General features: G+C 58.3%; 2 protein-coding genes across 3 annotated transcripts in view; one reads left to right on the top strand and one right to left on the bottom strand.

Moving 5' to 3' along the window:
* Nucleotides 1-933: 933 nt before the first annotated feature.
* On the bottom strand, nt 934-4,817 carry LOC149274099 (glia maturation factor gamma-like). Its single transcript, XM_089505834.1, has 8 exons — nt 4,764-4,817; nt 3,790-3,846; nt 3,523-3,697; nt 3,304-3,353; nt 2,230-2,291; nt 1,363-1,445; nt 1,105-1,178; nt 934-1,005 (listed from the first exon to the last, which is right to left on the bottom strand). Exons 1-8 carry the CDS (start codon nt 4,815-4,817, stop codon nt 934-936), a joined length of 627 nt encoding a protein of 208 aa, XP_089361960.1.
* Nucleotides 4,818-6,751: 1,934 nt separating this feature from the next.
* Nucleotides 6,752-13,373, top strand: part of LOC149274098 (protein Smaug homolog 2-like) — a 6,953-nt gene continuing 331 nt past the window's right edge. The window contains exons 1-11 of one of the 2 annotated variants that reach the window (XM_089505818.1): nt 6,752-6,947; nt 8,564-9,037; nt 9,589-9,828; nt 9,921-10,030; nt 10,278-10,364; nt 10,591-10,885; nt 11,760-11,845; nt 12,118-12,236; nt 12,622-12,820; nt 12,893-13,016; nt 13,225-13,308. In XM_089505818.1, the coding sequence (XP_089361944.1) occupies nt 6,752-6,947; nt 8,564-9,037; nt 9,589-9,828; nt 9,921-10,030; nt 10,278-10,364; nt 10,591-10,885; nt 11,760-11,845; nt 12,118-12,236; nt 12,622-12,820; nt 12,893-13,016; nt 13,225-13,308 (2,014 nt within the window). Of the gene's footprint in view, nt 6,948-8,563; nt 9,041-9,585; nt 9,829-9,920; nt 10,031-10,277; nt 10,365-10,590; nt 10,886-11,759; nt 11,846-12,117; nt 12,237-12,621; nt 12,821-12,892; nt 13,017-13,224; nt 13,309-13,373 lie in introns of both variants that reach the window. The other variant, XM_089505817.1, reaches the window with a different exon arrangement.

The following is a 13,373-nucleotide window of genomic DNA, read 5'->3' as shown; positions in this document are numbered from 1 at the left end:
GCAGACAACGATCGATATCATTTCACAATATGAATTCCAGCCCAATTAATGTGGGATTTCTGCAATTTGTGCTCAAAATGGCATCTCTTAAAGTAAAGCGAGTCTGGCCTCCATATTCCGCCACTGGGGGGGGGGGTGGATTTCAGAGCCTGAAGCTTTACCCAGGGGGGTAACAAATCTCTGGGTCTCAGCACTAACATCATCAGAAAAGGAGAGGCCTTCCTCTCAACTGTCGGGTCCTTTAAATAAAACTCGCCGGACGCGAGTCCGGCCCCGCTGATCCTGCGCATTCACGAGCTTCGCTGCCCTCACTGCTGAGGAGGCTCTAGGAATGTTTAGCTGGAGCCACGGCTGCTCTCAGTGTTGTGGGTGTCCTTGGGGTATCTGTGGTGGGGGGATTTGCCCTGGGCTCGCCTTACGCTGGCATTATGATAGCGTCACACATTAGAGACTTATTTTAAGTAAATAAATAGAGTTTTAGACAATCGTCATAACTGAAATCTTTCACTCTCTTTATTATTTATTATTTGGGGTAGTTTTAACCTTTCCAATTACACCAAATCCCACGGCAGACACTGAACTCTTAAAGTGCCAGTTTTTGCTGCCAAATCGTAAAACCTGACTTGTATGGATTGTAAGCTCTGCAGGTCACTGACACTTCATACGCTGCATGCACTGTATGATAGGAATGAATTTTACGTCCCGTCGGTGACCTGACCCACAGAGCGTACAATCCATTCGGGTCAAATCTTAAAGGAGTAGCAGTGTATTTAACCCTTCTGGCACTACAAGGGTGAATATCGCTTACACCTCCATGTGTTATTTGTGGGGTTAATCCGCGCAGCCATTTCTCGGGGTCCTTTAAATCTTCAGTGAATTTAGAGATAAAACATCATTTTTGGGGTTTTCCAGTAAGCGAATATTCTGCGCACGTCAGCGGAAGAACGCCAAGCGCTCCTTCAGCCATTCCTCCGTCAAGTCGCTGGTGTTCCTGATCTCAAACACCTGGTGAACGAAGCAAGAAGGGCGCGTTATTCTAGGGTCCGGCGTCTTACTTTTTGGGGTAACCGGCAGCGATCCCTGATAGCGAGCCACGTGACGCACCTTCGTCAGCTCTCCGATTTGCACCAATCTGTTCTTGCTCCCAGCGTACATCATCTGCTGCTCCGGCTTACACCCTGCGCAGGAAGAACACAGCTTACGGCAGGTGGTCCGGCACGGGGGGGCCAAAGAGGGGCACGGGGGGGGGTTCTAAAACTTAATACCCAATCCACCATCATCTCTGAAGCGATACCTCCCCCAGCTAAACATCTAAAGGATTTGGGCATCCCCGGGGTCTGTATGCCTGCGCAGGACACTCACCCACCGGGCTGGAGAAAATCAGACACAGCGGGTAGGAGACTCTGCCGTCTTCGTGTTCGTATTTATAACTGTAAACCAGGAATCTGCGGAGCGCTAAGGGAAAAGTTCTCCGGAGAAATCGCTCGCCATGCGGCCCCTTTCATTGTTCACCATAAGTTGGCTTAACCCCCTTAATGCCCCTTCTGCACCCACCGAGGGTTAGTGGTGGAGCCAATGAGTCTGGAATAGAGCCCCGGGCATTGGGAGCGGATCAAGGCCAGGGGGCCCTGGGGCATCACTGTTACAAGGGGGCCCCCCCCAGAATACATACTGTATATACACACGGTGCTCCGCACGGGAGCGGAGATACTCTGCACAGTCACAGGAGGGGAGATACTCTGCGCAGTCACAGGAGCGGAGATACTCTGCGCGGTCACAGGAGCGGAGATACTCTGCGCAGTCACAGGAGCGGAGATACTCTGCGCAGTCACAGGAGCGGAGATACTCTGCGCAGTCACAGGAGCGGAGATACTCTGCACAGTCACAGGAGCGGGGATACTCTGCGCGGTCACAGGAGCGGAGATACTCTGCGCAGTCACAGGAGCGGAGATACTCTGCGCAGTCACAGGAGCGGAGATACTCTGCGCAGTCACAGGAGCGGAGATACTCTGCGCAGTCACAGGAGCGGAGATACTCTGCGCGGTCACAGGAGCGGAGATACTCTGCGCAGACACAGGAGCGGGGATACTATTCTCTGCTCCTGTCTGCACAGACTATCTCTCCTCCTGTCTGCAGAGTATCTATGGTCCTGTGCAGTGAAGCCGTATGTGGAATACCAGTGCAGTACTACAGAGTGATACCAAGTATTACTGGCTCTCATTTTTATGCTGAAAAGGATATCTGGGCTGACGTTCTGGGAGTTCATTCTGAAGGTCATCAGGTGAGATATCCTGCAAGACAAAATACCCCCCCCAGACTTATTAAAACCTCTGAGGCCAGTTATACTCCAATTAGTTTTACCCCCTTTGAATTGTTGTTGCGTTGGGGACGTGAAGTGTCTTGTTCCAAGGAAGGCAGCAATAAACTGCCCTCTCTGTGTCTCCTGGCATCAGGAGCTGCCCTCTCTGTGTCTCCCGCCATCAGGAGCTGCCCCCGCTAGTGTCTTCCGCCATCAGGAGCTGCCCCCGCTAGTGTCTTCCGCCATCAGGAGCTGCCCCCGCTAGTGTCTTCCGCCATCAGGAGCTGCCCTCTCTGTGTCTCCCGCCATCAGGAGCTGCCTGGCTAGTGTCTCCCGCCATCAGGAGCTGCCCTCGCTAGTGTCTCCCGCCATCAGGAGCTGCCCTCGCTAGTGTCTCCCGCCATCAGGAGCTGCCCCCGCTAGTGTCTTCCGCCATCAGGAGCTGCCCCCGCTAGTGTCTCCCGCTATCAGGAGCTGCCCTCTCTGTGTCTCCCGACATCAGGAGCTGCCTGGCTAGTGTCTCCCGCCATCAGGAGCTGCCCTCTCTGTGTCTCCTGGCATCAGGAGCTGCCCCCGCTAGTGTCTCCCGCTATCAGGAGCTGCCCTCTCTGTGTCTCCTGGCTTCAGGAGCTGCCCCCGCTAGTGTCTCCCGCTATCAGGAGCTGCCCTCTCTGTGTCTCCTGGCATCAGGAGCTGCCCCCGCTAGTGTCTTCCGCCATCAGGAGCTGCCCTCGCTAGTGTCTTCCGCCATCAGGAGCTGCCCTCGCTAGTGTCTCCTGCCATCAGGAGCTGCCCCCGCTAGTGTCCCCCGCCATCAGGAGCTGCCCCCGCTAGTGTCTCCCGCCATCAGGAGCTGCCCTCGCTAGTGTCTCCCGCCATCAGGAGCTGCCCTCGTTAGTGTCTCCCGCCATCAGGAGCTGCCCTCGTTAGTGTCTTCCGCCATCAGGAGCTGCCCTCGTTAGTGTGTGTGGCAACATGCGCAGGGTGCGAGACACTCCACTCACCTGGAACTCCTCCTCCAGCTCCACCAGCTGCCGCTCCCGGTCGATCTTCACTGAGGGGAGAAGCCAAAGGTGATTATTATGGGGGCAAGATGGACCCCCCATCCAAGTACCCCCCAAAGGGCACCCCAGCCCGATAACCGCTCCCCAATAATACATTCATTGTTGCATGGCGTAGCCCACGTTTGAACACGCGTGTGCTGCTCCCCCCAGGTCACTCACACAGAAGGGCAGCGTTGTTGGTTTCTTTCCGAAAACGGAATTTACGCAGCTTTTCCTTAAGATCGGGGTCCACGTCACAAACGACCAGGGAGTCAGACTGCACGGGGGGGCAAATATTCCAGAAAGAGACAAAAGGCAGTAATAAGGAACACTGTGCACCCCGGGGGTCCAAAACCTGGCAAGGGGGCAGTTACAAGTAAACGTGGGGTAAAAGTACGAGAGAAAGCGGAAGGGGGAGAGTAACAACTGCGACTCGCTGCCTCTTACCATCCTGCAGGGTCTCTCCTCCTCTGCCCCGTGCTGTGTGGGGTAATTTGTCCCCAGCTATGAGTGACAACAGGATGTGGGGGAGGGGGCAGGTTCCTCACCACATCCTGTTACCAAAGAACCCAAGTGAGCAACACAGAAAGCAGCAGAGCCCCGAAATCCTCCCCCGTACCCTGGCTGTACCCCAAAATCCTTCCCCGTACACTACCGCACCCCAAAAACCTCCCTGTACACTACCCGCACCCCAAAAACCTCCCTGTACTCTACCTGCACCCCAAAATCCTCATTTGTACACTGACTGCACCCCAAAAACCTTCCCGTACACTGCCTGCACCCCGAAAAATTCCCCCCTACACTGACTGCACCCCCAAATCCCCCCCATACACTGCCTGTAGCCCAAACCCCCTGTACACTGACTGCACTCCAAAATTCTCCCCCGTACACTACCTGCACCCCAAAATCCTCCCCCATACACTGCACCCCAAAAACCTCCCTGTACACTACCTGCACCCCAAAAACCTCCCTGTACACTACCTGCACCCCAAAAACCTCCCTGTACACTACCTACACCCCAAAATCCTCATCCGTACACTGACTGCACCCTGAAATCCTCCCTGTACCCCAAAAAACCTCCCTGTACACTGCCTGCACCCCGAAAAATTCCCCCATACACTGACTGCACCCCCAAATCCCCCCCATTCACTGCCTGTACCCCAAACCCCCTGTACACTGACTGCACCCCAAAATTCTCCCTCGTACACTTACTGCATTCCAAAATCCTCCCCCGTACACTGCACCCCAAAAACCTCCCTGTACACTACCTGCACCCCAAAAACCTTCCTGTACACTACCTGCACCCCAAAAACCTTCCTGTACACTACCTGAACCCCAAAATCCTCATCCGTACACTGACTGCACCCTGAAATCCTTCCCCGTACACTACCAGCACCCCCAAAAATCTCCCTGTACAATACCTGCACCTCAAAATCCTCATCCGTACACTGACTGCACCCCGAAATCCTCCCCATACACTGCCTGTACCCCAAAAAACCTCCCTGTACACTGCCTGCACCCCGAAAAATTCACCCATACACTGACTGCACCCCCAAATCCTCCCCATACACTGCCTGTACCCCAAACCCCCTGTACACTGACTGCACCCAAAAAACCTCCCTGTACACTACCTGCACCCCAAAATCCTCATCCGTACACTGACTGCACCCTGAAATCCTCCCTGTACACTGCCTGTACCCCGAAAAATTCACCCATACACTGACTGCACCCCAAAAACCTCCCCATACACTAACTGCACTCTCTGAGAAAGAGAGGGGGACAAAAGAGAGACAAGTTTAAATCCATAAAGGGGTTAATAAGAGACAGGAGGGAATTTATTTCAAAGGAGGAGAAAAATTACAACAAGAGACCAGAATCTAACACTAGTTTTACTTTACTGAGAGGGTGGTGGATAAGTGGAACAGCCTCCCAGCAGAGGTGGTAGAGGGTGTTAAACATGCATGGGATAGACATACGGCTAACGAATCAACGACTGATTAAGGTTTGAGTCGTTACAGCAGGAGAGACGGGGTTGATCCTGGGTTTCTTGCAGCCTCTCTCTCTGTATAGTCTCTGTATAGCGTCCCTCTGTATAGCGTCTGTCTCTCTCTCTCTCTGTAGACTCTGTCTGTATCTCTAGAGAGTTTGTCTCTCTCTGTATAGGGTCTGTCTCTCTCTGCATAGGATCTGTCTCTCTCTGTATAGGGTCTGTCTCTCTCTGTATAGGGTCTGTCTCTCTCTGTATAGGGTCTGTCTCTCTCTGTATAGGGTCTGTCGCTCTCTCTCTCTCTGTTTAGCGTCTGTCTGTCTGACGCGGTGAGGTGTCTCTGTCAGTCTCAGGCTCCGCCCACCGCATTGTTTCTTTCCTGTCAGTTACTTTTCTCTTAGCCATACAGGATTCAGTTTGGGCCTATGGGCGGTGTTTGTCCGCGACCCGTCGGTCAGCCCTCGCTCTCCGCCAATCCCCGGAAACGGGCGTGACCGGCGCTGTGCGTGCTGACGTCGCGGTGACGTTGAACGTGGCGTGTGCGTGCTGGCGGCGCTGCTTTGCCTGTGTGGCTCCCCGGGGGAGAACGGCGACTGGTGCGGGCGGTGAGCGGAGCTGGAGAGGGCAGGAGGTAAAGGGGGGGCCTGAGACCAGTAGGGGGCGCTGGCAGCCCGAGCCCTAACAACTGGGTGTCGCCCATGGCAACGGCCCGGGGGCCTTTATAAGGTGGGGAGGGTTCTATCTAGTGGATACAGGTCCAGGGGGCAGTATCTATGTCTGTGTTCTGGGGTGACAGATCTCACCCCTCTATACTGACCAATCCCCACAGGGTTTCCCCCGCGCCGGCCCATCCCAGCAGGGTCCCCCCGTGCCGGCCCATCCCGGCAGGGTCCCATATCCTGACCGATCCCCCAGGGTCCCCTGTGCCGGCCCATCCCGGCAGTGTCCAATCCACTGCGTTCCGTGGGAGGGTGGATGTCGGTGCTCCCCGGCAGTGATTGGCGGAGACCCGGCTGTTGTTACTGAGCTTGTGACGATTAACCCTTGTGGTGCTCACTGGGACTATGTAGAGAGTCACCTAACTACTCGGCTGTCGGTCAGCAGTCACCCAGGGGCCCACGGCAGCACCAGGCGGCTGTCGGACGGGGTGTTGCGTCTGATGCTGTGATGTGGCTTCTGGGCCAGCCTGTAGGTCTCGCTTTAGACAGTCTGATCCATCCTGAGCTGAACGCTCTTTATCTGATTACAGGTTTTGTACGAGGAGAGATTTCAAGGCCGCCATTGGACGTTTGTGCTCCATGTGACTCCGCCGTATGTTCTCGGGGCCGCTCCTTTCCCGAGGCCCGGACGCCATGTGATTGGTCTCCTCACCTCTGGGTGTTTAGCGTCGACGGACCCTCTCCGGACCCCCCGTGCCGCACCATGAAGTTCAGGGATCAGGTGAGCCAGCTGTCCGATTGGTTCCGGGGCTGGAACGAGTGCGAACAAACCGTGGCTCTGCTGTCTCTTTTGAAGAGGGTCTCGAGGACTCAGGCCCGCTTTCTGCAGCTCTGCCTGGAGCACTCGCTGTCCGACTGCAGCGAGATCCACGTCCTGGAGACGGAGGCCAACAGCGCGGGTGAGTTTACCGTTCCGGCACCTTCTAATCGGCCGGGGGTTCTGCACGTCGGGTTCTGTTATCGCCTGCCGTGGGCTGTCTCGCCGGGGTGTCTCTTATTCCCGCTGTTACCCCTTTGCTGGGAGGGAGACATGCGCGATGGGTTGGCGCGTCGGGTACGGACGGAGGGATCGGGTTCTGGTTGTTGGAATGATTTGAGTACGTGTGGCCCCTGACGCTGACGTGTGGGACCCTGCATTTCAAGGCTGCCAAAAGCTGCTGTTTCTTTTTCCTGTATGTTGAATTTACCACCTTTACTGGGAAGCAATTCCATATATGATGAACTCTTTGCAGGCTAAGAAATAAAACGTTTTTTCCCCCAAATATAATTGAATTCCGTAGATGTTTTCTGAGATCCGTTAATCTCCGGAATGAAAGGCTCTGGTTGGTCGGCCGGGCGTTAATGTGTTTGCTGAATGAACTGTGTAGTCGTGAGCTTCTCGGCCTCCGACTTCCTAGCGTTAGGAGGATCCCCCAGATACCCCTCCATCCCAGATCCTCCCCCCAAATCCCAGATTTCCCCCCCAGATCCCGTAACGCTGCCTCCGTCGGCTGAGCGCGGGATGGTGCCGCCACATACCACGGTGTTGGGTTGTCGTAGCGCACAGACAGAAGGTGTAGCGGCCGCCGATCCCTGGAGCTTTCGATCAAACGCTACACATATAGCAGTTCTGCCAACTTCTCCGGTTGTTGCTTGTAGCGGTTGCGCTGTGTGTAGCGGTATTGCGGGGTCTCGGCATGTTGCGTGTAGCGGTATTGCGGGGTCTCAGCATGTTGCGTGTAGCGGTATTGCGGGGTCTCGGCATGTTGTGTGTAGCGGTATTGCGGGGTCTCAGCATGTTGCGTGTAGCGGTATTGCGGGGTCTCAGCATGTTGCGTGTAGCAGTATTGCGGGGTCTCGGCATGTTGCGTGTAGCGGTATTGTGGGGGCTCGGAATGTTGCGTTTAGTGGTATTTTGGGGTCTCAGCATGTTGCGTGTAGCGGTATTGCGGGGTCTCAGCATGTTGCGTGTAGCGGTATTGCGGGGTCTCAGCATGTTGCGTGTAGCGGTATTGCGGGGTCTCAGCATGTTGTGTGTAGCAGTATCACCCGCTGTTAGTCACATATAGAGGTTTTGTGGGTTTCCTCCATCCGTTGCATCGCTATGCAGGTTTTGTCATTGCGCTGCGTGGGGGCGCTGCGCGCAGGGGTGTTGTTGCGGGGGGCGAGCGCTGCGCGCAGGGGTGTTGTTGCGGGGGGCGAGCGCTGCGCGCAGGGGTGTTGTTGCGGGGGGCGAGCGCTGCGCGCAGGGGTGTTGTTGCGGGGGGCGAGCGCTGCGCGCAGGGGTGTTGTTGCGGGGGGCGAGCGCTGCGCGCAGGGGTGTTGTTGCGGGGGGCGAGCGCTGCGCGCAGGGGTGTTGTTGCGGGGGGCGAGCGCTGCGCGCAGGGGTGTTGTTGCGGGGGGCGAGCGCTGCGCGCAGGGGTGTTGTTGCGGGGGGCGAGCGCTGCGCGTAGTAGTATTTCCATGTTCTCGCCGCACAGCATGCTGGGTATTTGCCGGGTCCTGAAGATGTCTTCTTGTTCCGTTCTCTCCTCAGCTCTGATCAGCCAGTGGCACCAGGAGCCCAAGGAGGTCGTGATCTCCCTCCTACTGACCCACCTGCCGCTCCTGCAGCCGCGCAACACGGAAGCCAAGTGCGAGTACATGAAGTTACTGCAGAAGGTGCTGGCGTACAGCACCGAGTGCAACCAGTACATCGAGGAGAGCCGCCAGCTGCTGTCCTACGCGCTCATCCATCCGGCCACCTCGCTCGACGACCGCAACTCGCTGGCTTTATGGCTCAACCACCTCGAGGAGCGACTTTCCACGGGCTACGGCCGCCACGGCAGGGCGGACACTCCCGGCACGCACGTCCGCCACGGATCTGACGAGTGGCAGATTCCGTCGGAAAGCGGCGTCGGGGAGGCGGGTCACAGCTGGCAGGACAAACCTCTCCGAGAAAATGGACTCTTACCCTTCCATTCGTCCGGCTCTGTTCCCTCTGCCATCCCCAGTGTCGGAGGCAGTACAGGTAACCGGGGGGGACACAGAGCTGGGGGGCAGTACAGGTAACGGGGGGGATGCGGAGCTGGGGGGCGGTACAGGTAACCGGGGGGGACGTGGAGCTGGGGGGCGGTACAGGTAACCGGGGGGGACGCGGAGCTGGGGGGCAGTTCAGGTAACCGGGGGGACGCGGAGCTGGGGGCCAGTACAGGTAACCGGGGGGACGCGGAGCTGGGGGCCAGTACAGGTACCCGGGGGGGACGCGGAGCTGGGGGCCAGTACAGGTACCGGGGGGGGGACGCGGAGCTGGGGGGCAGTTCAGGTAACCGGGGGGGGGACGTGGAGCTGTGGGGGGCAGTACAGGTAACCGGGGTGATATCAGCGCTCTGTGTTTAGGGTGGTTAGTGATCTCTCTCTCTCACTCCCGGAAGTCTCTCACACTCTTGCCCTCTTGCCCCCGGCCCTCTTGCCCCCGGCACTCTTGCCCCCGGCCCTCTTGCCCCCGGCCCTCTCGTTAAAGCCCCACTCTTTTGAGTGTTGTGAATATAGACGTGACACGCACTCTCTTCTCTCTTGCAGTTCTCTCTTGCCAAATGCACCCGAGCCCCCTGAAACGCTCCGTGTCCCTCATTCCCACTTCCCAGCAGACCCCCGGAGAGTGGCTTGGGGCTGACGATGGGACGGGGCGGCCGCTCTTTGCCCCCTCGGAGCTCGCACCTCTCTCCCCGCAGAACAGCGTGACTTCTTCCGGCAGCGAGCAGACCGAGGAGCTGAGCTCCGGACGCAACACATTCCAGGAGGACGGGAGCGGCATGAAAGGTGAGTGGGGTAAAGAGGTGGGGGGTAGTTAGTGTCCGGGGGGGGGGATAGTATTTGGGGGTTAGGCACTAAATTCTGTTGTCCTTCCTCAGATGTCCCCACTTGGCTGAAGAGCTTGCGATTGCACAAATATGCATCTCTTTTCTCTCAAATGAGCTATGAGGAGATGATGACGCTAACGGAGCAGCACCTCGAGTCACACGTAAGAACCCAAAAGCCACTGGCCTGCTGGGAAACTTCATCCAAAGGGCCGCTAGAGGGGCCGGCCCCTCTCTTATTGGCTGAATGACCTCACTGGGACATTGAGCGGCCGCACCGCGCAGGCCTCGGGGGCCCATCTGCTGCATGGTGCCCGGCCGGTGACGGAGCCCCTGAAGTGTTGTTTCAGGGGGTCGTGGGGGGTGGGGTGCCAAAGCTTCACTGACCGTCTCCCCATCCGTCTCCCGCAGAACGTCACCAAAGGTGCGCGGCATAAAATCGCGCTGAGCATCCAGAAGCTCCGCGAGCGGCAAAGCGTCCTGCGGTCTCTGGAGAAGGTGAGATGTCTGACGAGCTCCACGTGGGGCGCCTGCAGGTTCGGGGCGAGGGTGTTGGGGGGATTGCATACACCGGGGGGCCGTGCTTGCGCTGCTGGGTGGGGAGGAAGTGCCCATAATGCTTTCCTATATCTGGGGATGAGGATATGGATAACTCCCATCATGCTCTCCGGCTACGCATCCTCCGATAGGCCTGTCGGGTGACCCGTGATCTGATTGGTTCCAGGACATCCTGGAGGGGGGCAACGTGCGGAATGCTCTGCAGGAGCTGCAGCAGATAATCATCACCCCTATTAAATATTACCGGCCGAACCCCACGGAGATCGGCAGCGAGCAGCCCCCGCCGCGCAGGCCCAGCCAGGACGTGGCCTCCAAAGCCTCCGATGAGAACGAGCCGCCTCCGGGCCTCAACAACGATGGCTACCAACAGCAAAGCGCCCCAGCCTGTGACACAGAGACAGCCGTGCCCCCCATCGCCGAGGGGGATGTCCCGGGGCAACTCACCAGGGTGCTGGGCAAAGGTGGGTGCGCGTTCTTCACGAATGCCAGTTAAAGCTGCAGTTCCACCTGATCTTCTGAATTTACACTTAAATGCAGCTTTAGGAGTCTCTCCCCTAGTCCTCGAGTGCCCCAAATGCCCAGGCGCTTCCCCGTAATAATCCTAGGCAAGATTCTGCCTCGTTCATAATTTCTGCCACAGACTGATTGTTACCATGGAAATGGAGAGAAGTTTGTTAAATTATTACACGTTCCGAGCGGCTCAGCGCCAGGTTCTCTCCGTATCTCGGCGTTTTATTTCTGTCTTCCTCGTGGGCTCTCTCCGCCTTCTCCCCTCGCGGGCTCTCTCCGCCTTCTCCCCTCGCGGGCTCTCTCCGCCTTCTCCCCTCGCGGGCCCTCTCCGCCCTCTCCCCTCGCGGGCCCTGTCCGCCCTCTCCCCTCGCGGGCCCTGTCCGCCCTCTCCCCTCGCGGGCCCTGTCCGCCCTCTCCCCTCGCGGGCCCTGTCCGCCCTCTCCCCTCGCGGGCCCTGTCCGCCCTCTCCCCTCGCGGGCCCTGTCCGCCCTCTCCCCTCGCGGGCCCTGTCCGCCCTCTCCCCTCGCGGGCCCTGTCCGCCTTCTCCCCTCGCGGGCCCTCTCCCCTCGCGGGCCCTCTCCGCCCTCTCCCCTCGCGGGCTCTCTCCGCCTTCTCCCCTCGCGGGCCCTCTCCGCCCTCTCCCCTCGCGGGCCCTCTCCCCTCGCGGGCCCTGTCCGCCCTCTCCCCTCGCGGGCCCTGTCCGCCCTCTCCCCTCGCGGGCCCTGTCCGCCCTCTCCCCTCGCGGGCCCTGTCCGCCCTCTCCCCTCGCGGGCCCTCTCCGCCCTCTCCCCTCGCGGGCTTCTCATGTCTCTGTTTTGTGAATAGTCTGCACTCAGCTTCTCGTCTCCCGACCTGATGAGGAGAACATCGCATGTTACCTGCAGCTCCTGGACAAGTGCCTGACGCATGAGGTGAGGGTCTGGGGCGCCTGTGCGGCGTGGGGGTTGAGGGCGATTCTGACTCGGGGGTTGTGGGGCCGTGGCGGACAGGCCTGTTGGTTGCTTGACTTTCCTTGGTGAGTGCGCGCTCACGTTTTAGTCTAATTCCCAGAGATGTAAAAATGAACGGTGCGTCTGAGTTGCCTGTGTTCTGCATGCGCTGGAGGTGGCCCTTTTTGCCCCTCTTCATCCCCTTTTTGCCCCTCTTCATCCCCTTTTTACCCCTCGCTCTCTCTCCCCCGCAGGCTTTCACAGAGACGCAGAAGAAGAGGCTGCTTTCCTGGAAGCAGCAGGTGTTGAAACTTCTCCGAACTTTTCCTCGCAAGGCGCTGCTGGAAATGCAGGGGTACAGACCACAGAAGGGGTGCAGGTGGGCTGTGTGGGGGTTGGGGGTGGTAGGGGCAGATCACTTGAGTGGTGCGGGTAGGGGGTGGTAGGGGCAGACCACTTTAGTGGTGGTGGTAGGGCCGGATTCCTCTGATCCACGGCTCACAGACGTGCAGAGTGTTGATTTTGTGTTGAGGTGGGAGAGCGGCTGGGCGGTGTGTGCACACGCGTGTGCCGTGCCTGAACACGCGTGTGCCGTGCCTGAACACGCGTGTGCCGTGCCTGAACACGCGTGTGCCGTGCCTGAACACGCGTGTGCCGTGCCTGAACACGCGTGTGCCGTGCCTGAACACGCGTGTGCCGTGCCTGAACACGCGTGTGCCGTGCCTCTGGGGTTACTCACGTTTCGCTTTGTCTTTCAGCTGGGCCTTTGCTTCCAACTCCCTCCCCATAGCTGGATCTGTGGGGGCCTCCTTGGCACGGAGGGGTCAGCGGGCCTTTCAGTTGCCTCCTCGGGCTTCCCCATCCTCTCGGATGGGAGTATTGAGTCCAGGGTCCATCGGGGGGCTGTCTCCGCGGCACGCGCTGACCACCCCGAGCTCTGGAAGCCAGGGTCGGCAGGTGAGCCCCGTGGGATATGGGGGGTTGTGTGTGAAGCTGTGGAACGAGCCCTAACGCTGTGTTTCCTCGCAGAACCTGTGGTTTGCCAATCCGGGGGGCAGTAACAGCATGCCGTGCCAGAGCCACAGCTCGGTGCAGCGCACGCACTCGCTCCCGGTGCACACCTCCCCGCAGAGCATCCTGAAATTCCCCCCGGGTAAGAACTCTCGAGGGTCCCCTGGGTTCTGCCAGTACCAGCCCTCGCTGTGCGCTTTAAAGCCTTTTATAACGTGGCGGGCAGATGGAGAGATTTCCCTTGTCTCAGTGGTCTGCTGGTTGAGTGTGGGGATATCTCTCCGGGTGTCGGGATTTGCCGTGGCTGGGTGGGCGCCACAGCGGTGCTAATCGATTATTTCTTTCTACAGATTGCCAGGTCCCCGGGACGGATTTAGAGATTAATCCCCGGCTGGAGTCTCTGTGCCTCAGTATGACGGAGCATGCGCTGGAGGGTAATCATTACTGCCCCTTTAAACACATCAGGTGTTAACATCCCCTGATTGCAGTTACACGGATT

This window comes from Sceloporus occidentalis, unplaced genomic scaffold (genome assembly GCF_023333645.1).
Source record: "Sceloporus occidentalis isolate IW3139 unplaced genomic scaffold, rSceOcc1.0.p SCAF_347, whole genome shotgun sequence".
Classification (NCBI taxonomy): Eukaryota; Metazoa; Chordata; class Lepidosauria; order Squamata; family Phrynosomatidae; genus Sceloporus; species Sceloporus occidentalis.
This window is presented reverse-complemented; position numbering and strand designations above follow the sequence as displayed.